At 63.5% G+C, this 24283-nt stretch overlaps 1 protein-coding gene across 1 annotated transcript; it reads right to left on the bottom strand.

The window, feature by feature from the left end:
* Positions 1-1799: 1799 nt before the first annotated feature.
* Positions 1800-18864, bottom strand: SMTNL2 (smoothelin like 2). The gene is made up of 8 exons (XM_030296533.2): positions 18414-18864; positions 12014-12104; positions 11316-11558; positions 10680-10746; positions 9836-9982; positions 8988-9105; positions 8339-8490; positions 1800-2620 (listed from the first exon to the last, which is right to left on the bottom strand). The coding sequence occupies exons 1-8, from the start codon at positions 18819-18821 to the stop codon at positions 2383-2385; spliced, it is 1464 nt and encodes a 487-aa protein (XP_030152393.1). The 5' UTR covers positions 18822-18864; the 3' UTR covers positions 1800-2382.
* Positions 18865-24283: the final 5419 nt, after the last annotated feature.

Below are 24283 nucleotides of genomic sequence, written 5' to 3'. Positions count from 1 at the left end.
AATAGTGCCCCCCGCTCGCCTCCTCTGGTTACAGATGTCCTGAGCACCGTGGCCTGGGACGCGGAGAACTTCTCATCCTCTCGACCATTTGCGAATTCATTGGCTTTAACAAACTGTTCCCCAAACACCTGGCCTGTACGTGCTCTGCTAACCAGCATGTGCTGTATCATATTCAGAAAGTGCTTATAAGCTCTCACTTGCCTTGAGAAATAACCCATCAGCTGTCAGAAAGGCCAGAGCCCATGCTGGCTCTGGCGAAACATTCACGTCAGGGAGACACAAGCCAGTTTGGTCCGACTTAATAAGTTTTAACAAAAGCCAGGTGAAGGAATCTACCTGGAAAAGCGAGAGGATCTTAGAGGCACGCTGAGAAGTAATTCTCTCCGGGGAGGGAAACGAAAAAAGACGTGAAGCCTTTGTACCTGAAATTGGATTTCGCAGACGGAACTTCTAAGTAACCCTGACCTAAAACGATGGTTTTCCTAATGTCTTGACGTGGTGCAGCCTTCCTGCACTTTCTGCCCAAGCCCAGGAACTGTCAGGCTCTGTCCTAGAGGTAATGAGGTTTGAAACCCCTTGAGGTATCCGAGATCTCCCTGAAGACCACAGACGAGATCATCACAGACAGACCCTGCTTTAAACGGTACCCGCTCTGTATCGTTCTGAACGTTGAAGAGAAATCGTTCCTTGTCCCGGCAGGATCTGCTCTGTTTTATGAGCGAAGGTGTGCGGCCACATCTGCAATTCCGGAGAGTTCCGTTTAACACGCGTGAATACTCAGTCACATATAGAAATGATTTTTATAGGGCTCTTGTGTTCCCACATCGGCTTTAGGTTTGAAACCCTAAGCTGCAGTATGAAGTAACAAAATACGATAAAAAACGGGCCCTGCGTCTTTGCTAAGAGGTCTCCCCGCCCCTCTCCTGGTTCCCGCTGTGGGGAAATCCAAAACGTGGAACAAGAATTCGTCCCGAAGAAGCGAATCTGCTGAACCTACTGCTCAGCCCCCCCCCAAACCCCCACCACGTTCCCCCTCACACCCCAAAGAGCTCTTCCCCTGCCCTCCCGACACACGGGGGACACGCGTGTGTGTCTAGGCGGTCACAGGAGCCCAAACTGCACCAGCTGAAGAACATACTAGCTGCTTGAAGGGAAATTCTGCAAGCGCGTGACTGAAGTCCAACTGAATTAGAAAATGGTTCTTGGGGCGCCTGGGAGGCTCAGTCGGTTGGGCGTCCGACTTGAGCTCAGGTCATGATCTCACGGTTCATGAGTTTGAGCCCTGTGTCGGGCTCTGTGCTGACAGCTCGGAGCCTGGAGCTGCTTCGGATTCTGTGTCTCCCTCTCTCTCTGACCCTCCCCCGTTCATGTTCTGTCTCTCTCTGTCTCAAAAATAAATAAACATTAAAAAAAAAAAAAAGAAAATGGTTCTTGAAGGAGCTAAAGACTGCACCTGGCAGGACCTAAAGATGTTGTTCGAATCCTAGCACAAATCGCCGTGACTATAGAGCAGTGGCCGAGGTGGGCTTCCTCCACACGTGGGCCACCGTTATCACAGACCCACCAGCCAAGGCCCAGAGTCCCCTGGAAACCCGAGGGGACTCCCAGACCACGTCCCCCGGCAGCAGGGACGAGGGAGCCCGACTGACAAGTACGTGGACGTGGTTGTCAACTTCCTGGGCAGCGATCTAGGTGCAGAAGCAGAGAAGGGGGGATTTGAGCAGATTTTCACTTGGAATGCATGCAAACTCTGTCGTCCACAGGTCCCAGGTGTCCCGAACAGAAACAACCAATCCAAAGCGAAGTTTGACACATCTTTTTATGTACAAACGGCCAATGGTACATAGTTACTTTTCATAAATATCTCCAGCAAATCCCCTAAAAAAAGATGTGAATAAAAACTACCTCTATGCACAAAGGGCCTCGTCCTCCCCCAAAGCGTTAACTTCCCGAGACAGGGAGCTTTGGGGACCAGGTGACGGCCTTCCCACCGCCCAGCCCAGCCGGGTAACTTGAAGTGTCATCTGCCGCCACAGGACCTGGGGGAGACTGAACGGTTTTCCCCGCGTCAGGCTGGGGCTGGGGCGTCCTCCTGCTTCCCCGGCAGAGACCCCAGGGACGGCGGAAGGGAACCCAGATACAGTGAGAAAGTAAAAAAAAAAAAAAAAAAAAAAAAAAAAAAAAAAAAAACAACTCTGGGTATTTTGAGCACACACACTTGGTACCAGTGTAAACCCGTGAAGCCATGATGCAAATTCGCCCAAGGGAAAAGGGATCTCACATTCCAGAATCCACAGGGCAAGCCTTTTATTTGCAGGGAGATAATCCTTAGCCACCGAGCGCGCCTCCCGCCTCCTCGAGCCCCTGCGCGCGGGGGGCGCGTCACGACACAGCTGCCAGGGCGCGCTCACACCAGAACGCACGCGACTCCCGTGGGGCCGCCCCACAGTGTCCTCCCGGGGCCTGCGCCCCGGCCACCCAGCCCCCACGTGCTTCATTCAAAGCGACGCAGTGGTTGTACAGAGACTGGACGTAGGTGAAGACACACATGGGGTCCGGCTTGCGGCCCATCACCATCATATCCTCCACCTCGATGAGGCGCTCACAGTTGGCCAGATTCCTGAAACACAGAAGCTGGGTCAGGACCAGGGTCCCAGCCACCGGCCAGCCCCGCCACCCTGGGGAGAGAGGAGGGGTGTCCCCACAGGGCCTTCCATGACCCCGGGAGAGCCCAGGAGACCCCCCCAAGAGATGCCTGAAGACCCAGGAGACCCTGGGAAACCCCCCCCCAGCAGACCCCTGGAGACACCCGGAGACCCCAGCAGACCCTGGGAGACCCTCGCAGACCCTGAGAGTCCCCAGCAGGGCCCTGGAGACACCCAGAGACCCCAGCAGACCCCGAGAAACCCTTGAGACCCTGGAGTCGCCTTCTCGGAGGCGGGTTGCCCAGACCCCCGCGTCCAGGAACCACTGCGACAACTCAACGTTTTGACTTAAGTAGACTTACTTTATTGCAAGTTTCAGTGAAATTTAATTTCACTTTGAACTTTTCACTAAATCCACTTAAAAGTAAATGCGAGGTGAAAACTTTGTTAGTCAAATTTCAGTTTAATTTAAAAACTAAATTTCACTAAAAACTTCGACGTACGTCGGCAGCCTGTGGGAATCAGCACGAGCTAGAAAAATAAATGTAAATGAAGTAAACATAAAAGTCACCCACACGGCTTCTCAAACCGTCTTTTAAAACTTTTCCAAGACGCACCTTTGGTGATTTCTCACCCCAGGTCAGCACGTGCACGCGGAAAACGTTCACAAACGTCTCACCACCGAGATTTCCTCCGTGGCGTTTTGTGTCTCCTGCCCCACACTTGTTCCTGAATACTGGTCACGAAACACTCACCTGCTGTCACTACCTGCTGATGGGTCACAAGCTTAGAAACCTGCCTACCTCCACTTACGACCCCTGGGCCTGTGCCTCGCGCTCTGGGAAACATGCGTGCAGACGCTGCCCTGGAAAGAAAGTGGCTCCCCCGCTGCCCCAACTCCCACGACCCATGAGGCGGCACCCACGGCGGCAGGGGTCAGCGCCACGCCCTGAAATAACAGCGGGTGTCCTTCCGGAGGCTGAGGCGGGCTTCCCCAGGGTGCAGAGCGGCGGGCCTGGGGGACCCAGCCCGGAACAAACTCCCACACCTGCTCCAGTCCGTGACCACCCTTGCGCAGCAGCGAGCACGGGGCACTCCCCTGCTTCCAGGGACCCCCGCCTCCCCTGTCAACAAATGCATGACTGTCGGGGTTCACGGCCAGCCCCGTCCTCCCTGACTCTGGCAAGAAAGACACCTGGCTTCTCCCGGGCTCCCGGTCCCCCACGTGGAATCATCGCCCCTGCACGGGGCGGGGTGGGCGCGCAGGTCGCACGGCTTCTGTGCCTGGAAAGAGCTCAGTACACGTCCCCGGGGGTTGCCATTTTCGTCAGAATTTGGGACCTAAACAGCGGAGTTCAGATCCTGGGTCTGCTAGCCGTGTCCTCAGCAGAGATCGGACCCCCACCTCCAAGGTTGCGGCCTGTACCCCAGAGCCTGCCGGCCAGATCTCGCGGGTGGATCTTGCGCTGGCCATGTGTCAGACGTCCTATCGCTAACCAAATGTCAGGGCGAATGGGGACGTCTGTCCCGGGTCCCACTGCCCCCTCCCCCTCGGTTTGGAGCCGGTGGCCAATGGCGGAATCCAGCGGCTTTGTGAGGTGACGGGGGCCTGGCATCCCAGACGGGCCAGGGCCGGGCTCGGGGTCAGGGAAGTGCGAGCTCTGACAAGGGCAGGCATGGGAAGGTGCTTTGTTAATGGCGAAGAGCTGCAAATCCAAGTTCTCCGGCCCGAGTTCACCTTCTGAGCCGTCAGCACCTGCTGCGCTCCGCTCCTGCCTTCCTCCCAGGGCCGCCTGCACACCCGCCAGGTGCGTGTGAGCGTGCCCTGCGGGGGCCCTGAACGTGCACCAGGTGTGTGGGCGGGGCCACGTCCAGGTCAGGTGCCGGGGGGGGGGGGGGGGGGGCGGCGAACTTGCACCAGGTGCGTGTGGGCGGGCCACGCACGCAGCCAGACCATCACTCCCCGCCGCTGGCCACAGTGGTCCCCAAGTTAGATGAGGGCCGTACTAAAGCCCTGACCTCGGCTTCGGAAGAGAACCGAGCGCACCCCGCAGACATGGGGGAGTCCGGCCTGGCCTTGCTCTTCTCCAGGCTCAGGCCACGGGCCCCAGCGCCCCGCGGTCAAATCCCTCCGCAGGTGGCTCTTGGCCAGGAGAGTTTCCCTCCTGTTCCCTATGCTCACTTGCCGCTGGGTACTTTCTACGGATGACCCCACACACAAGTCTGTTCTCTGCCTAATTTCTTCCCCACCAAAGCCTATCACGTCTTTCCCCGAAACCACATCTCTCTGGTTCCCTCACTGGGCCTCCAAAGGGCACCTGGGACCCTCTCCTGTGCCCTGCTTCTGGTTTCTTCTTCCCGCCCACAATGGCTAGGATGTTCCAACCCGCGCAGGGAGGGTCCACTGACCCCCTTCTGCACCAGCTCCCACCCGCGGCATCCCTGCCTGGGCAGCGAGGCTTCGCCCTCAGGGCCACGGTCAGGGTGGGCACTAAGGCCTTACCCCGCCATCACCCCTACAAACCCAGGCGAGAGGTCGCGGGCAAGGCTCTGGCTTCCCGGTCCCCACCCCAGCAGCTACAACGGTAACCTCACGAGTCCTAAAAGCTGCAGACGCGGGTTGAACGAAACTTCAGAATCAGGGTATGAGAAAAGGAAAATGGTCAGTATTGACTTTTATAAAAATACTCAAGTCTCAAAATATTAGAGGCCCCAACTGCCCTTTTTAAAGAGTTGAGGTACGGTTAAGGCAGAACACTATTGGGCACACACCCCATTGCCTTTCAAATTAAAAGGAAGCAAGTGCGTTTGTAACAGCGATAGGAGCGTAACTCCCGCGCCGCGAAACAGCCCAAAGGGAAACGCGCAAGACAATTCAATGGCACCGAGTAGCAAGAACCGGGGTGACACCTGTGTGCCATCATTTCTGAGTGAACGTACTGAGCCCCACCTTGCTTGGGGCTTAAAAGCGAGGTTCCGAGGATTCTCCTGCCCCGGCTCTGTCACGATCTGCGGTCGGCACGGGGCTGGCCTGTGAGGGCGAGGGAGGAGGGGCTCAAGGGGCTATTTTTATTTGTTTAAGCCTTCGCTAAACGCAGATGCCAGGCTCGGACTACAGCCTCCAGTCTGGTTTTAGACAGAGACACATGGACACTACAAATAGCCCGAAGCCCCTTCTGCTTGGGCGTAACCCGAGAGCAGGACACATTCCCTGCAGGGCAAGCGGGAGCCTCAGGCCACACGTCCGGCTCTGGGCGGGCGCTCGGCCTGGAGATGTGGGGCGTGGGGCGCAGGGCGCAGAGGGCAGGGCCCCCGCGCACCGCCGCACCCCTTCCATAAAAGGACCGGTCTTCCCGCTCTCCAAGCCCGGGACACCTGTCCAACAAGGGCTCGTACTTTGCTGTCAACACCGCATTGCTCGCACAGATTAGGCCGCGGGGAATCTTCGGGGCCGGGAGTTCCCGGGAGGGGGGGGTAGCACACGGCTCACGCCACCCAGTTCCCGGTGCGTCTTTGTGGTTTTAAGGCCCTCGCTCGCAGAAGGGTCTGCAAATGTTTCCTTCCTGATGTGTGTGTGTGTGTGGGGGGGGGGGGGAACCCCCTGTTTGAGGGGCCTGTCTGTCCTCTGTTCCTGTGCAAAGGCTGTGACCCCATGGAGCCCAGACCCCTGTCACCCCACACAGCCTGCTCCTGCCGCCTGTGGGCCCATGCGTCTGCCGGACCTTCGCTGGCAAACCTGGGGAGTGTCTGCTAAGAAACTGATAGCCAGAACCGTCCAGCAGGGGTCCTGTGCTTTCCTTCCAGCCTGTTGTCCCGGGAGCGAGCCAGGTGACCCAAGCTGCTGTCTTCTTAGGAGGCCACCTTCCTACCCCCCCCTCCCCATATCTGCGAGGTCACCTCTCCCAGGGACTCCCAGGGGAGGTCCCTTCCCAGGCCCCAAACAAGCTCCCCACACAGGCCTGCCCTGGGCCCCTAGCCGGCAGACCACCCTCCCCTCCCCAGCCATACCCAGGCCACAAAGAGGCAGGGCCAGGCTTCAGTCCCCCCACCCCCACCCCACCGTTTGCTCTGGGGAGGAGGGAGGCAAAATGTGGAGCGGCCTGCACACACCCTGACCCTCCAGGCTGGGAACAGAAGGAACGTGCTCTGTGCTCCGAGGCTGGAGGTGCCCACGTCTGGGAAAGCACAGCCACAGAGCAATCTGGCTCTGGCTGTCGGGGCGGGGCTGTGCTCCCCACCATCTGGGAGGCAGGGCCACCACCCAGAGGCCCAGGGCCCCCTCTCCCGGCCCAGCCTGGTCTGTGGAAGAAAACACCAGGGGCCCGAGCGGGGCCTCGCCGGCCCAGTTTCCGGGGTGGGTCCTGGGGTGCGGCGCCCACACCAGAGCCCCCGCCCTGCACACTCAGCCTGCTCTGACAGCCACCGTCTCTAGGCCCGAGCAGCCGGGCCTCCCCCTGCGAGGTGTCCCTCCCCGACATTGTGCTGTCCCCCTTGGCTCTGGTTCACCGCCGTCTGGGTCCAGTTGCATAACACACTCCAACCAGAGCTGTTTCTGCGATTAGGAAGACAGCTAGCTCGAGCAGCCAAGAAAGAGAAGGGGTTCTGTGACCCCGCGGGGGCCGAGAGTCCCGGCATGTCACCTGAGACCACTGCACGGGGGCAACGGCGACATTCCCACAACTCAGGCCGGCTCCCCTCTGCCCCCAGGACTGACCCGTAGGCTCCGACCCCTTCCCCGGCCAGGGCTGGGGTCCAGGAACGGAGTGCGGAGGGCACACAGGTCTGGAGCGAGGCCTCCCCCTGGTCAGGGCAGCGGGGATGCAGACCTGGTGGGCAGGCGCTGCTCACGGGCTTACGTCCAGGCACAGAGGCTGCGGCAGGAGACAAACATTCCCTCCAGGAGACTGCGCCTTCCCTCTCACCTTCCTCCCCCCCACCCCCCAGCATCCCCTGAGCATCCCCTGAGCCCCGCCCCCAGGCTCCCCTGAGCCTCTGCTTCTGGACTGTGACCAACTGACAGGAGGCCCTCTGCCCCAGCTCCCTGCCAGCCACCATGAGCTGGTCCAGCCGCTGCCCACACGCACAGCCCGTGAGCCAGCCCTCCCCACACAGCTGCTCTCCGGGCCCCACAACGTCAGGCCGACCAGCCCCAGGGGACAGCCTGCAACCCCCACCTCCCGACCCCAGCTAGAACCCCAATGCCCCAGGGGCTGCCCTGAGCCACCAGCCAAATCCCAGACTGGCTTCCCGAGTGCCAAGGGAATCCCAGAATCTCTCCCCACCCAATCGCCTCCCGGAGCCAGTCTTAGGAACACAGATGATTTCGTAGCAAACGCTAGGACAACATTTAGGGAAGCAAAATCTACTTATTGAAGAATTTTTAAAAACGTTTCCGAGGCAGACATTATTCAACGTCCTGCTTGCCCAAGCAAGTGTCTCCCCACCAACCCTGAGAAGACAGGCTGGGTGCCCTGGGAGAGCCCGCCCCGCAGTCCCTCACGCCCAGCCCGTGGCTGGCCTCCCAGACCACACAGCAGAGGCCAGGCACCCAGCGAGAGGGGCAGGTGCACCGAGTGTGGGCGACCCCTCAGGCCTCAGTCTCCCCATCCGTACAGGAGGCCGTGGGATGGCCTCAGGACCCTTGCAGACGACTCCCCCGGGCAGGAGCGGGGCTCAGCACCCGCCATACTCACTCGGCCATGGTGAAGGCCAGCTCGAAGTTCTTCTGCCTTTGCGCGGGGCTCAGGGCGCTGTAGTCGAAGGCGTCGGGAAAGAATGAGTGCACCAGGGCGCAGAAGGCCATGCCGTCGCTCCAGCTGGACGAGAAGTTCTGCAGGTCTACGTGCTTCCAGCGGGCCGGGGGCAACACAGGGGCGTGAGCGGGGGTTCCGTCCCACCTCCGCGCCCCCCACCCAATTTAACCCATCAAGCAGATGCTCCCAGCCTCTCCCAGAGCAGACCAGGGGCCCCTGGGCTGGGGCGGGCCTAGGCCCACCTGGCAGCCAAGGGTCCCCCCCCCCCACCCCCCGGCCAGGGCGGGGTCTGGGCCCACCTGGTAGCCAAGGGTCCCCCCCCCACACCCCCCGGCCAGGGCGGGGTCTGGGCCCACCTGGTAGCCAAGGGTCCCCCCCCCCACACCCCCCGGCCAGGGCGGGGTCTGGGCCCACCTGGTAGCCAAGGGTCCCCCCACCCCCCACCCCCCAGCCAGGGCGGGGTCTGGGCCCACCTGGTAGCCAAGGGTCCCCCCCCCACACCCCCCGGCCAGGGCGGGGTCTGGGCCCACCTGGTAGCCAAGGGTCCCCCCACCCCCCACCCCCCAGCCAGGGCGGGGTCTGGGCCCACCTGGTAGCCAAGGGTCTTCTGCCGGCACCACTCCAGCAGGAGCTGCTTGATGCTGCTTGCACTGGCCACACCGAAGCTCTGCGACCGTTTCAGCTTGGCCCGCACCTCGCCCTTCCCCCTGTGCAAAGAGCCCCTGCCTGCTGTGGGGCCGCGGGTCCCCACTGCTCGCACACCACCTGCTCTGCTCACCCCGGGGAGACGCCCCGCTGGCAGGACCACCCTCCCTCCGGCCGCCAGCCCGCATCCATTTCCCACACTGGGAATCGGGGGTCACCTGGCAATCCTGGGACAGGGGACCGCAGCCCACGTGGCCTCAGGCCCCTGCCCTCTGCTCCCTTCCCTTCGTCCCAGCTGCCCAGACGTAACCCTCACTGACAGCTCCCTTCGTAGCCTCCTAGCCCCGGGAGGGTGGTCCCCCTGGTGGCCCCAAGGACACAGCCCAGATCTGGCTCAGCGGGGAAACTGCCCTGGTCGGTCTCCCTCACTGGTCACAGGAAGCTGGGGCTAGGGGCGTCCTCACCACACAGGCTGGGACCCCACCCTGCACCCAGCAGGTGTCATGCTGACGACTGGATCCCTGTTCAAAGACCAGCCCTGTCCCTAAGGGGGGGCAGGGTGTCACCCCACAGCCCCCCCCCCACCCTGGGAATCCTAACCCACTATCCCTTGTGGTCTCCCCGTCCTGCCAGGCGAGGCGGGGAGGGCGGCCTGGGGCACCTCTGGAACAGGGCAGGCGAGGGGCTCTCATCATGGGCCCTGCCCTTGCGCCCGGCCCCCGGGGAAGAGGACTGGGCCGGCTTTCCTGCGCGGCCTGGCTCCCACGTGGGTCTGGGCGCGAGCGTGCGTACTTGCCCGCGGTGTCGCGCTCCCACTTCTCAAACAAGGCCTTCCGGGCCTGCGCCCCGGACGTGCGGGGCAGCGTCTGCGACCTGACCAGCTCCCGGCGCCGGGCCTGGGCGGTGGCTGGTGGAGACCGAGGCGTCACCAGGGGTGGGCTGAGGAGAGAGAGAGAACCACTGAGTCAGGAATATCCCAGCCCACTCGGGCCCAGGGCCCCCCTCCCCCCAGTGACCGAGGCAGGAACAAAGGAGGCACGGCAGCACCAGGCACAACCTGTTGGGCAGGTTCTGACTGAGAGGTCTGGCCCGCTGCAGGGGGCACCCAATGCCTGGCATAATCACCCCTCAGCAGGTGTCAATTCCTGGGGCAGAAGGTGGACCCCGAACCAGCCCCACCAGGCCCCTCTCCACCACTAGATAAGACCCTCTTTGTTTCCTCCTGAACGGTTTGCCAGAAAGTCACCATTTTCCTTTATTATTAAAAGAAAAGCCAAGCGAGCCCCCCACCCCCAGCCAGCTGGCCTGGGGGAATATGGGGACAGCTGCACGCTGGGGGAGGGGGTCTGTACCACGAGGGGGGCAGGGCCTCTCTGGGCACCCGCATGGAGAGGCCCTCCCACCCTCCTTCCTCTGTGGGGACGGAGACACCCCTCCCACCTCCACACAGACCCGCTCTGCAGGGTCCACAGAGAAGCCAGCCTCGGCCACATTTTCTCCAAACGAGGCTGTCCAGCGAGCCCCGCGGCCCGGCCTCCCCTGCAACCTGCTGCCCGGCTCTCCAAGGTCCGGGTCAGCACAGGGAGCCCAAGTCCCAGGACAGCACAGCCCACCTGGCCACCTCACTCTGACGCACCTGTCGCTCCTGCCGGCCGATGCTGCCCCATAGCCAGAGCTCAACCTCGGGGCGGAAGGACTCTTCTCTGCAGGACAAGGAGAGGAACAGAAGTAGCCACGGCCTTGGGGAGGGCCAGCCACCCGCGCCCTTCTCTGACCCAACACGGCTCCCTGGATGGGCAGCCTCTCCCCGCCCCCCCCCGCCCCTGCTAAGCTGGCCCCCCACGGCCAACAGCTGAGGGAGAGGGGCTAGGAGCTCAGAGCTCGGACATAAAAGGTGTTGTAGGCGTTCCCGGCTGCTTTGGGGAGCACAGGTCCCAGGGTGCAGCACGCTTTGTCGCCAGACCCTCATTTTGGAAGCCCCACCCCAGGACACACCACAGGCCCCGACCACAGGCCCACAGCAGGCTGGTGGAGCCCTGCCAAGTGCGCAGGGTGCCAGCCACGTCCTCACCACAGCCTGACCCGGAATGCAAGCCACGGTCTCCCCGAGGGAAGCCGCCAGTCCACGGCATCCCTGGAAGGAGTCAGGCAGGGAAGGGTGCGTCACAGGGACCGGGCACAGGTGGGCAGCTCGGTCCCAGGTTTTCCGAGTCTCTCGCCAGCCCCCCACCCCCGTGGGGTCTGCAACCAGGCTATGCTCTCCCGCTCCTACCGCTGGGACCTGGAGTCCGGGGTGCGGTGGCCTCACTGGGGCTCGGGCTGGGGCCCCCCAGGATGGCGGCAGACGTGGGCGAGAGAGTCGCGGCCGAGGTCTCCCCTGAAAACCTCTCCGAGACCCGAGTGACGGCCGTGACCGGCTGGTGAGGCAGCTGCAGGGAGAGGCTCACGGGGCGAGGCCTGGGGGGCTCTGGTGCTGGTAAGGTTCCAGCGGCTTCTGGGGGCCCATCGCCCAGACCTGAAACACAAGGCCAGTGGGGAAGGCGGGGGGAGTCAGCCAAGGCATCTGCAGGGGCCTCAGGCCGCCCCCCCACCCAGTAGGACTCCAGCTTCTGTGAACCCTCCTCCCACCTCCTCCAGGAAGGCCTCCCTGACCTCCCTCTTCTGGGGACGCCTCAATGCAACCGGAGTTTATGTCTGTTCCACACTGCTGTCACCATCAGTTCAGTAAATACTACCTAGCCTGTCGGCCACGCTGTGCTGTCCGCTGCGTGGACATCTCCTCGGGGCCCACTTGCTTCCTCCGGAAACAGGGAAGTCCATCCCCTCGAGACCTCCCATTTGCCTCTGCGTTGACAGAGTTCTACTTCACCCCGAGTGAAGCCGCCCTCCGGGCAGCCTGTCGGCCTGCTGGGGTTCAGGGCCACGTCCCCTCCCGGCCGCGGGACGGCCCCCCTTGCCGTCGGCCCCTACCTGTCCCAGGCTGGTGCCCGTTCTCAACGATGCACGAGTCTGAGGCCTTTCTTGTGTCCACCTCGCTGGCTTCGTCCTGGTGATCCACGCTCTACGGAGACACACGCACCAGGGGGGCCCAGTCAGGCAGGGCCGGCCGCCCCCTCCCGAGATTGCTGTCTGAGGCCCCCCCAGTTCTGGGGACAAGTAACACTGCCGTGTGAGACAGCCCCTGGGAGATACGGTGCTGGGCACAGGCCACACAGCGAGCTGGCGTGGACCCAGCCCCGGCTGCTGAGCCCCCATGATCCTGCCAGGCAAACGACTCTCCCGGGCTCACCCCAGACTCCAAAAGCACTAGAGACAAAGATCAGAATGGGGTTCCTGGCAGGGCGCAAAGTGGCCCACCCTTCCCCTGCCTGGACCAGATGCCCCGGCAAGAGCCTGGCCCTTCTCACCCCGGCGTGGCCAGCCGACACGGATGCCCGTGTAGGGGCGCTGAAACCAGAACCCTAAGGTTCTCTGGGCCAACAGCAGGCACTGGGGCCTTCGTGCTGAGGACCTTCCATGGGACGCGGTCACAAGATTTGCCTGGATGCCCGGGATACGAGGGTCTGACAGGCTCCGGGGCCCTCCAGCCCCCCCCCCCCCACCGAACCTCAGTGGAGCCAATACCGGAGCCCCTGGGGGAGCCGGGGGTCAGGTCATGCCGCTGCTGGGTCTCAGTGTCCCCGTCTGAGATAAGGGAGGTACACTGCAGGGCATCCATCGAGCATCAGGCCCTTTTCTGGCCACACCAGTTACGCCAATGTGCTTCCGTCCTCTCAGGTGCATGCTAACACCCCCACGCGGCAGGGAAAGCCCAAGGCTCCGAGAAGAGGTGTCCTGTCCACAGTGACACGTGAGAATCACCTGTGATCTGTGGCCAGGAGGGACGTCCTCCTGCACCGAGCTCCTGCCTCTCCCAAAGCGAGGGAGGCGGGGAGGGCCCGGCGTGTCCACAGGGCTGGCGGGGTCTGCCTGGCGGGAAGGGGATCGGGGCAGACCCCCCAGCACTAAGGGCCACTTGGAGGCTGGCTACACCTCTCCCGAGACACCTCCAGGCTGGCTCTTGCCTGCAAGGTTCCCAGAGGACTAAAGACGACCCCTGGCCCCAGATGGCTCAGCGGCCCCTCAGCCAGTGCTAGGGATGGCCACTGCGCCATGGGGGGATCGCTCTGGCGGGGGAGCCAGGACCTCGAGCAGAGCCCGAGAGTGCGTCCAGCCCAGCAGGTCAGGGAGGGCCCCCCAGAGGCAGCAGTGCCCAAGCCGGGTGTAGGGTATGCCAGGTGGATGAGGAGGGGACAACTAGCGTCTGCACAGACAGACGACTTGGAGTTGTGACGCGTTCTGATGGGCGACTGCAGGGATAAGTGACCTGAGGGGGAAGGAAGGGGCGTTGGTGGGAAAACAGGGACTTCAGTTCGGGCCACATTGAGTGTAAGGTGCCCCTGGGAAATCCAGGAGGTAAGGTCAGGACACAGCTGTGTGTTTGGGTCTACAGTTTAAGAGACAGGACAGAAGGATGGAGGGAACAATGAGGGACAAGCAGGAGTCCTGTGTCCCCGGCACACGCCCAGAGCAAGAGGTGGCCAGGGGTGGAGGGGACCTGGGGGGAGAAGAGGGGTCTACAGAGGGGCAGCCAGAGGTGCGGGGAGGAAACCTGGAGAAGTCTGGGTGAGGCAGGGAGACACATTCAGGAAGAACACAGGCGTGCCTGGGGCGCCCAAAGGTGGCCTCGGGTCAAGGAAATGGTCGAGATGAGATCTGAACAGCGCTCACTGGGTTTAGCAAAGAAGAGGCCGGCAGGTGATTTAGGGACTGAATGAGGTAGGGGTGGGGTGGGAGAGGGCGGAGGGGGGAGAAGCTGGGAGGACAGGGGAAGAGTTGGAAGGGGCTGTCCCTCTGTGGGGTGTGGGTCCCTGCAGAAGGAGGAAAGGACAGGACTCAGAGCCCTGGGGGGGGGGGGGTGCCTGGGAGAGGAGGGGCCCCCTCAAGTCCTGACTCAGGAGGACAGAGAGGGAGGGGCCAGGCTGTGGAGAAGGGGGGCCCCTGCGGGCACCCCTAACTTGAAGCCAAATCAGCAGCAGAAGGAGAAACAGCCGGTCCACCCTGAACCCCAGCCCCTACCTGTCACCGGGGCCAGCTCAGCCTGGGGTCTCCACGTCCCCCCACCCTCCTACTCTGGCCCAACCGGTGCCACAGGTCTGGGCAGGGGCCTGGAGGGACAGGGTGATGGTGAAACCACGTTCCCAGGAATGGGGGGCCCCCAGACGCCTGCCCCTGCACGTAGCAGGTCCCCCACCCCCGTGACGCCCCAGGGGACCAGGAGCCACAACCAGACAGGAAGTAGGTTCTGGGCCAGCCAGATTCCTGGGTCTCCTGCCCGCCACCCCCCCACTGCCACTTCCCCTCGACTGGAACTACCCCTTGTCCCCTCAGGCCAAGGGGTCATTGGGAGACCACCCGCCAACCATCATCACACAACCCGTTGGCGGGACGGGCTGGGGAGGGGTAGTGGAGTGGAAGTTTGGGACCCGGGTCTCCTACCCCAACCTGAGACTTTGTCCACAAGGCACTCTGGCCTTCCAGAGAACAGAGGACAGCTCAGGACAAACGTGTCCCCCGGGACCTGGGGCAGGGCGGGTCCTGGTCCCTGCCAGACCTGTCTTAGCCAGATGAGGGGGAGGAAAAGGGTTAACAATGGGATAACCGCCCCAGCAGGACCTTTGCAGAACGGAGGCCTTAAACCAAGGACTTGTCCTGGTCCCCAAGCACACCCTGGGACCTCAGACACACTCTCCCAGCGTCTCCCGGCATGGGGGAGGGGGGCTGCCTCACCCCCAGGAAGAGAACCGGGGCGGGGCAGCCTCTGTGTGCCGGGACAGAAATCACTGGTGAGCCCTGGGGACAGGAACCAGCACAGAACGGTCCCCATCTGGGCTTTAGGAAGAGCCCCGCCCCTGCCCCCCGCATAAGGGAGCCCAGGCCTGAGAGCATGAGAGGGAGGCGCAGGGTGACACAGGTCTGATCGCAGGGACTCCGGGAGATACGATCCTCTCACTGGGAACTTTGCAGACGCTTCGGGAGGGTGGGAAAATTTCAGGCATTCTCAGTGCTGCCGGCCCCATGCGGGCTCACGTGTGGGGGCTCACGCGTGGGCACAGGAGCCCGAGCCCGGGAGGGGCCAGAAGCCCGTCCTGAGACTGCTGCCCATCCCCCACTCACACTCGGCTTTCAAGACTCAACCCAAACATCTCCCTAAAGCATTTACCTCTCTTATCACACAGTGTGTCTGGGAAAGGAAGGCAGATAAGCGAGTCTGGTTTCTTTCACAGAGCTCCTGGCAGCCGGCCCTGAGGGCCTCCGCCAGCGGGGCCCGGGCCTCCAGCCCAGCCGAGGACATTTCCAAGGGCCACGCTCCAGGCCCGGCCTGGCCTCAGGCTGCCGCCATACCACAGGCCCCCGCGGGCTCCCTCTGCCTGCGAGGCCACGGCTGCGGCTCTGTGGATGCTTGTCAACAGACCCTGCTAATGTCACCGTTATAAGGAGCCAGTCGGCTCAGAGTTGAGGGGCCCACCCAGCCTGGCCCGATCCCCCTTGGTTTAGATCCTGAGAAACTGAGGTCGACCTTTGAGGAGGTGCTCCCAAGGCCTCACAGCAAACATGACAAAAGCAGCTCCTGTCTGCTTCCGGGACTTGGGCCTCCTACAGGAAGTCCACCTTGGTTTCTCCCACTCCATGGCCCTGCCCTCTCCCTCCTCCTGGAGCCGCCCGGGCTACCCTTCTGTCTCCTTACCACTTAGCAAGGTCAAGGCTTGTGCACTCGGAAGTGGATTCCATGATCGACTCTTTCTGCACGGAGTCCAGGACCCATTTACATGCTAAGTATGACGCACTGCCAACAGCCCCAAGTTTGAAACAGCAGAAACCAAAAGATTCTCTAAATCTCACCGCTTATTACAGAGGGGCGGTGTAACACCAGGCCCCGCTGGCCTCACCTCGGCTGTAACTGGCCCCTCCCCGCTGTGACACAGACCCGGGGCATGAAACACAGAACCAGCCACCCTGGGGCCCAGCCTGGAGCCCTGACTCCCAGGTCGTGACTAAGCACCCAGTCGTGGGCTGCTAGAGTGGGGACATACAGATGTCTCCACAGTCCCCTTTGCCGCCAGAAACTGGCTGGAGGCCGCCCGTCAGCGCTCCTGAGAGGGGGCTGCAGGAGAAGTGGGGACAACGCTTCTGAAGCCAGCAGAGGGGGTGCTGCCTCGGCGCAGGGGGCTGCACGACCTCTGACCCCCTGGAGACCTTGGCCATCCTCCACCCAAGTGGAGTGAAGCCCACACCCACTTCCCATTCGTGACTCCAACCCTACCCCATAAAGAGCCGTGGCGTCCCTGACCCCTTCCTCCAAGTGCTGTCCCCTTGACTTCTAGGGGCGGGCTCTCTGGGACCCCGTAGCTGCCCAGCAGCTCCTCCCCGTCCTGCTGCACAATTACCTGAACACCTTACCCACTTCAGGGCTCTGCTGTAGGCTCTGCCCTGATGTCTCCCTAAAGTCCAGCCTTGACTCCTCCTGGCTCACCAGATCAGGGACTGCACCTGCTCTGGGACAGCTTGGCCTGGATGTCCCACAGCCCCTCACACTGGACAGGACCCAGACAGATCCCGGCATCCCCCCCCACCCCAATCTGTGACCCAACAGCTCCCCAGGCACGGCTCCTGTCTGTGCCTCCCTGCCGACTCCCCCTTGAAGATCGTCTCCTCTCCTTGGACCATCCCACTTAACCCACCCCGTCTCCAGGCACCCTCCAACCCGTCATCCATCCTTGCCGGACCTTGCGGAACAAGGAGAACCTTGTCCCTCCCTGCCCAGTGCCCCTCACCCACCACCCCCGTGATACGCAAGATGACTAAGTCACCTGAGGTGAGAACGGCCAATTCCCACCGAGACAGCTGGATGACGGGAAAGCCTCCTGTCACACATGCATGAGCACGCACGTGCGTACCTGCGGTCACACACATATGACTGGGACGTTATGTCTCTGGACACTTGGGAAGCTGCTTCCATGAGCAGACAAGCAGCAAACGTGTGTTAAAACCCAACTTCAGAAACAGCCGATGACACAGTGGATTAGGCACGTGTGAGCTCACCGCACCGTGGCGATTTTATACCACGGATGTGTAGTAGGTTGTGCTCATGGCACAGAATTAAGTGTCTCCACATTTCCAGACCCTTCACACGGAGCACCGGACACCAGGGACAGAGCCCAGCTCCCTTAGCCAGCGCCCAGAGGGCCTTCACAATTCAGCCCTCCCTTCTCAGTCCCACCAGCCCCCCTCTCCATCCCCCCACCCCCGAAAGCGTCGCCAAGCCTACATGTGCACAGTGCCCATCGCACCCGCACCTGCAGCAGCAGCTACAGCCAGCCCTGGGCTTCCGGCACAGAAGCCTTCCCGGGACACCCACCTGGAAGGGACTGGGGCCCAACACCTGGTCCAGCTGCCCACACTGTTGCCACTGCTCTGTCTGGGGCCACCTCCCACCCGGCTGGGACCTCCAGGGGCTGATGGGATCCCCCTCCTCCTGCCCCCCGAGGTGCAGCCCAGCCCACACAGGAGATCTGCACGGATGACGGATGGAACCAAGGAGGGGCAGCAGGTGCAAAGCGCTCAGACCCGGACCCTGGAAACCGCACCCCAGAGCACATGCCTGAGCAGAGTGGAAAATCCCACCTAAGGCCACTGCGCACACCATGGCCACTGCGCACACACTGTGCACACCACTGCGCACACCTCTCCAGGAGGCCCCATGCTGGCGTGCTGGTCCACACCGGCCTCCACCCCACCCCCACGCGGGTCACTGACCCCAGGAAGCTGGAGACTGCTCCAGGCTGATTTCCCATCTCTCTTTACCCCCTGCGAGTTCCCAAACGCTGCCGCCCCGACCACACTGCGTCCTCCTGGCCTCCCCTCACATGCGCGCGCACACACACACCACACACACGGGCCTGAGTTCTCAGTCTGGGTTAATTAATAACGAGAGCCGTCAGGCCTCAGTGAAGCGGCGACGCAGGGGGCGCATGAATGGAGGTGGGGGAGCCGGAGGCTGCCGGCGAGGCCCAGGCGGTGTTGAACCGGTCAGGGGCCGAACCTCAGCGCCCGAGCCCTCAGCGTCATGGGACAAAGGGGAGAGGGAGTCAGGACTCGGGGCAGACAGGGCCTGGCTCCCAAGAAAGGAGGGGGCCGGGAGCCGGAGACAGGTGCAGCGGGCAGGCTTCTAGGGCCCTCTCCCACCCCGGAGTGAGTCCCCGCGCGGCCGGCAGAGGCCCTGCCCCCAGCCCAGCACCCCCGCGCCCGCGCCCCCCGCCCCGAGGCTCACCTGGCCGCGGCCGGACAGCGAGAAGGTGGCGTGGCTGGCGAAGCGCGCGGTGCCCAGGCGGGGCGCGCGGCTGGGGACGCCGGGCGCGGGCGGGGGGCTGGGCGAGCCGGGCGAGCCGGGCGTTCCGGGCGCGGGGGACGGCCCGGTCGCCAAGCCCAGCGCCTCCACCTGCCGCGTCAAGCGCTCGAGCTGCGCCTGCAGCCGCTGGTTGTCGCGCTGCAGCTCGGCCACCGTGCGCGCCAGCGGGCCGGCCAGGCGCAGAGCCTCCGCCACGCGCCGCTCCACGCCGCGCTGCAGCCCCTGCATGTCCTCGTGCAGCGCGCGCACCGCGCCCTCCAGCGCCGCCTCGTAGCGGCCCAGCGCCTCGCGCACCGTGCGCGCCTCCTCGGGGTCGGGGCCCTGCTCCATGGCCGAGCGGGCGCGCCGTCCGAGCGGGCAGAGAAGCCAAGCTCCGCAGCTCCGGGCCGCGACTGGCCGCCCCGGGCCGGGTTCGCCGGAGGGGCGACGGGAGGGGCGGGCGCAGGGCGGGTGGGGGCGGGGCCGCGGGCGGTGGGCGGGGCCTTTGGCGGCGGGAGGGGCGGGCACGGGGCGGGGGCGGGCCCGCGAGCCCCGCGACTGGGCGCCGCGCGGGGGCGGGGCCGCGGGGGCGGGGCCTCGGGAGGCGGGAGAGGCGAGCGCCGAGAGGGGCGGGGCCTCGGGTGGGGGGAGGGGCGCGGAGTCGCCGTAGGGGGAGAGCGGGGCTCTGCTGCCCGGTGGGGCGGGGCCGCAGGGGGAGCGCCGGGTCCGAGAGCCCCCTGACCCCGCCCCAGAGGAGCGACGTGCGGCCTGCAGAGAGGCTGCGGCCCCCGAGGGGACTTTACCCCGGAGACCACTGACGTGGGCTGTGGGTCGCCGGGCTCTCCCCCGCAGGGCCCGGTCCCGCTGGGAGTGGGAACTCCCCCACTGGTCGGGGAGACCTGAGGGGGGGGAAGCAGTCCCCAGAACTGTCCGGTCCCTGCCCCCCTCCCATCACAAGAAAGGGAAGAATGAAAACAATTGTGCCTTAAGGAGGACAGGATGATGGGCAAAGATACTCTCCTGTAGTTGTAAACTGTAAACTGACTTAAATTGAGAATGGGAGGAGCGCCCGGGGCGGGGCCGGCGCTCAGCCGTTGAAGCATCCGACTTAGGCTCAGGTCATGATCTCTGTCCGGGAGTTCAAGCCCCGCTTTGGGCTCTGTGCTGACAGCGTAGAGTGTCTGGAGTCCGCTTCAGATTCTGTGTCTCCCTCTCTCTGCCCCTCCTCCCCCAGAATAAACATTAAAAACTTTTTTTTTACTGTTTAAAAATGGGAACATCCCACCTTCTGCACAGAAATTTTTCCTGACTAGGCTTCTCCTTACCAGGCCAGGCCCACCTGAAGGAGGCCCAGTGCCTGGGCAGGCACAACCAGATGACCTCAGGAGCACGAGGTCTGAAGGGCTTGTTCCTGTCGTGTTAGGCATTCAGACAAATCTGGAGCCACAGACCTCCTGGACTGGTCCACACTGCCCAGATGCTCAGATGCTGAGAGCCAAAACCTCCACCCCCCACCCCTCCCCGTGCTCCCCTCCACCGTGGGGACAGGAAGGAACGCTGGGTTACCTAATCCAAGGAGCCTTCCAGCAATTATTTCATGAGAAAGTCAAGTGCCAAAAGGCGTGCGTGTTGCATGTGTGTGTGAGTGTGTGTGAGTGTGTGTTCCAAGAAGCCGTCGGCACAGAGTGAGCCAAACCACTCCCTGCATTCTTTCTCCGGGTAGAACCTTTGATAGAGGCTGGGAGAGACACTGGCCCCTGCAGGTCTGACCACGGGAGCCTGGAGATCAGAGACCCCGTCTCAGCCAGAAAAGCCCATTCTATTCTTCTGCAGGACCCACGGAAGAGCCATGTGGGAAGGCCTGGGAGGCGTTAGGCAGTCTGACCCCTGGCCCCACAGCCACAGTACACCTGGGCATGACCTCCCCTGTCAGCATCGTGGGGGCGGGCACGGGGAGGGGTCCAGCCTTCCGGGCCATCCTCCAGCAGGCAGGCTGGCCAGGAGGAGACAGTAGACGGCAGAGAACCATCCCGCTCCCACCTCGGGTGTGTTATCTGCTCTGTCCCCATCCACCAGAACATTCGGAGGAACCACCGCAGGCGGGACAGGGCTCCGTCTGCCGCCGAAGTGGGGCCTCTGTCGAGGGCACAGATGGAGGGCACTGTGGGTTCTGGGAAGGCAGACCGTGCAAGAATCAGGCCTTCCCCCTTGGCTCCTCTCCCTCAGCAGTCAGACCACAGAGTGGGTAGCTGGAGATGAGCCTAGGAGAGGAAAGATACACCAGGAGCGCAAAGAAGAGGGGCGCAGGGGCAGGGAGGGGGGGAGGGGTGATTCTGGGGTGGAGGGGTGGGACCAAAGCGGGCTCTAAGACAGCCTGGGGGGGAGGGGCGCCGCTGGGCTCCAGCCCCGCCCCCCAGCTCAGCCCCCACCCTGTACCAGGCCGCGAGGGAGGCGAGCGCTGCCTAATGAATGGGGCTGAACTCCCTCCACATTCACGGGCCCTGATGTCAGCGAGCTGGTGAGGCTGACCTCCCACCAGGTCCCGGGGGCTCTGGTGCTTCCGGCTCCCCCTCACCTGGCTCTGAGCCCTGCACTGCGGGCTGGGCCCTTGATCTGCTCTTTTCCTAGGCCAGAAGCAGGACGTGGGACGGCCCATCCCAGCCCTGCTGCCTGTCACTTCTCAAAATCACATCCTTGCCTGGCCAAAACCATGAAGCCAGGGAAGTCGGTCACGGAGCTGAGATGGGGAAACTGAAGCCCCGAGAGGAAGAAGGACCGGCCCCGGGCCACACAGCAAGTCAATGCAAAGACAGGACCAGAACCAGGGCCCTGTCCCCGGATCTGATACTTGTCCCAGCGTGCTGGTCCCAACACGACTCCCTGGGCGACAGCCACATCCAGCCAAGGGTGGGCAGCTCCCCACTACTCCTGGGGCCGGCTGGAGGCTCCAACCCCCTGGCATTGCTCCCCAGAGGTCTCCAGCACCCCCACCCATGGCTCTCTGGAAGTAGACCCCCAGGACCACATCCTCCTCCTCTCTCTCTTAACTCCCTCTCCCGGCCTCGCCCTCCCAGTGACCTTCCTGACTGACTGTTCTGTCCCTCATCCCTTAACCATGGTGGGCCCCGGGGCCCTGAGCAAAGCCCCCGTGCCCCTACACGCCCCCTACCCACGCCTCCCTGGGTAGACTCGCTCACCCCTACAACAGTGCTGATGACTCCCACTTCTCCGCCTCCAGCCCAGCCCTGCTCTATACCCACCGGCCTCCAGCCTGCTTCCCCCCTCCCTGACCCCTCAGTTCCTGAGATCGCAGGTCAAGTCAGCCTTACTGGGTGGGGGAAGGACGTAGGAAGTGGAATGGACAGCCGTCACACTCCTCTGCCCGCCGGCTGGTGCCGCCCCTCCACCCCTGCACCCCGGGTTCACGTGCATGGGCACCGCGTGCACATGTACTCAGAGAGCAGGGTCTCTCTGTCTCCACCCATCTCCACTGGGATCAGCAACTGGCCTTGGAAAGTGCTCGGGAGACCCTGGGTGACTGAACGCCGGGGCAAAGAGGGCTTGTTGGTGAGCCAGCAGGGCCAGGAGGGATGATGCTAGGTGGACGGACGATGGGCAAAGGGAGGGAAGAGGGGCGAGGGTGGCCCCCTTGCTGGCTGGGCGCCTGGGGGGTAGGATGGGTCACCGAGAGGGTGTGTGGGAGGGAATGGCGAGTCCTGGGGACTTACAGGTGCGGCCCACGGCCCACGCGCTGGGCCACATCAGCCTTTGCGCTAGGGATCCCTCCAAGCCCCTCTGTCCGGAATGGCTCAGGTTAGAGGGTCGCAGGCCAGGCCAGACCTGATCGGCCCTGCACACCCTGCCTGCAGCCCTCAGCTCACAGGGCGGCTAACCGGCCTGGCCATCCAGCCTTGTGACCAGGGAGTGTGTGAAAGTGGGTCCACAGCTGCAGGCTCCCAACGGGAGCCAGCTAACAAGAACCCACTCCAGGCCTGGGGCCCCTGGCAAACGTCTCATCCCAAATCCTGAAGGCAGCCTCCGGCCTGGAAACCACTGCCTTGTGAGAGACCCACAGGGGCGGCAACACGGGGCTTCTGTTTCCCTCGTCCTGCCTGGTTGTCGGACCCCGGAGCCGAGCAGGGAGGTGGGACCCTGGTAGACGCTGCGCAGGAACAGAAGTCCCAGGTGGGCGGGCCTTGGAGTCTTGTCTCCAGCAAGGACCCCGGAGGGGGCGCATGGGGCTCTGCCTGCCGGAAGCTGCAGCGGTGGGGGCTGATCCTGGAGCCCGGTGGCCCCTGGGAGGCTGGGAAGGGACTCCTGTCCCCGGGTCACTCCGACCAAACCTCAAACTTTATCCCTCCTTCCTAGGGGACGCTCTGCCAGCCACACAGAAGTGTGCGATGCCCATCCTAACCCCCGTACATCTGAGGGCGGGTCTGTGCACGCACCAAGCTCGCACGTACGGGTTGGGTGGAGAGGAGAGGTGTGGGCACGGCGGAGTCTGTTGTATCTGCGCACGTGCCTGCAGGGTACCGTGTCTGCAGGAGGGATTCTTGCGCATTTGCTCGTGGGTGGTGAGCATGCGTTTATGCACACACGTGTGTGTGTGTGCCTACAGAACACCTGCCGACGTTGACACGGGGCTGTGTCCTCGGCCGCTAATGCACACGTGCATATCCTTGCGTGTCCGTCCTGTGTCTACACAAGCTTGCCTAATCAGATGCGTGTGGTTGTGTGAGCTCCATCATACGTGTCCCATGCCCCCGAAAGTCGGTCTCTAGAAGGTGCAGATCCCGGGTGTCGGGGGCCACTCTGAAGACCCCAGCGCACGAAATGCCAGAGGTGCCCTGGTTTGGGGAGGCAGCCGCACTGAGCAGCGCTTCCCGCCTCCGGGACCGTGCTGGGCCTCTGGGTCCCCTCCCACGGGCCTCTGCTGGGGCACGGGGCCCACAGCACAAAGCACATCCGCCCCGGCGTGGAGGGGCTTGCGGTCCTGCCCACGGAGGCAGGGGCTGTGCGGGGCATGCAGTGGAGACAGCTGTCTCCCCCCTCCCCCCAACCCAGAGAAGGTAGTCGGGCTCACATTTTCTATCTCCAGGAGTCCCAGCCCCTGAGCCCCGGCCGCTTGGCCTGGAGAGGCCTCCCCGGCTCACCCGAGCTCCCTGCCCGCACTCTGGGGACTGCGGCCCCAAGAGGGGACACTGAGGTCTGGGAAGAGCCACCATCGCCCCCCCCCCCATTGTTTGTGCTGGGCCCCTGGGTCCCTGGGGAAGTGGTGTCTAGGGCAGCGCACCCTGGAGCCCTCCCAGCTCCTGTCCCGACCCTCAGGCCTCCAGACACCCGCCCAGGAAGGCCCCTCCCTTTGATAACACGAGTCTCTGAGCGGGCACTCACTCTGCCCTGCTGACCCTGGCCGCTGCGGCCCAGGGGACCCCTCGAGGCAGAGGCCCAGCTGTTGTCATTTGGGGGCAGAGCTGGGCCTCCAGCTCTGGGCTCCTCCTGCCTTCTCCCCACCCCCTCCACACCTCCTACCCGAAGGCCTGGCCCCTCCAGCCCTGCTCAGCCTGCTCGCCTCCCCCTTCCCGGACTATTTATAGAGCCCGGCTCAGCGGCCTCCAGGACAAGAGGAGCCAGAGGTCCAGGGCGACGGCTCCCGGCTCCTCGGCCTTCCCCAGGGGCCCCGCAGGCTGGCCAGTGTCCGCTTTCAGCCCAGCCAAAGGCCGCTAGCTCAGAGTGAGCAGTGGGGGTGGGGAGGCCAGGCCGAGGTGCGGGGCCTGCCCAAGCCGAAGCCGTTTGTACACCAGCCGGCTCCC

This window comes from Lynx canadensis, chromosome E1 (assembly GCF_007474595.2).
Source record: "Lynx canadensis isolate LIC74 chromosome E1, mLynCan4.pri.v2, whole genome shotgun sequence".
NCBI classification, from domain to species: domain Eukaryota; kingdom Metazoa; phylum Chordata; class Mammalia; order Carnivora; family Felidae; genus Lynx; species Lynx canadensis.
This window is presented reverse-complemented; position numbering and strand designations above follow the sequence as displayed.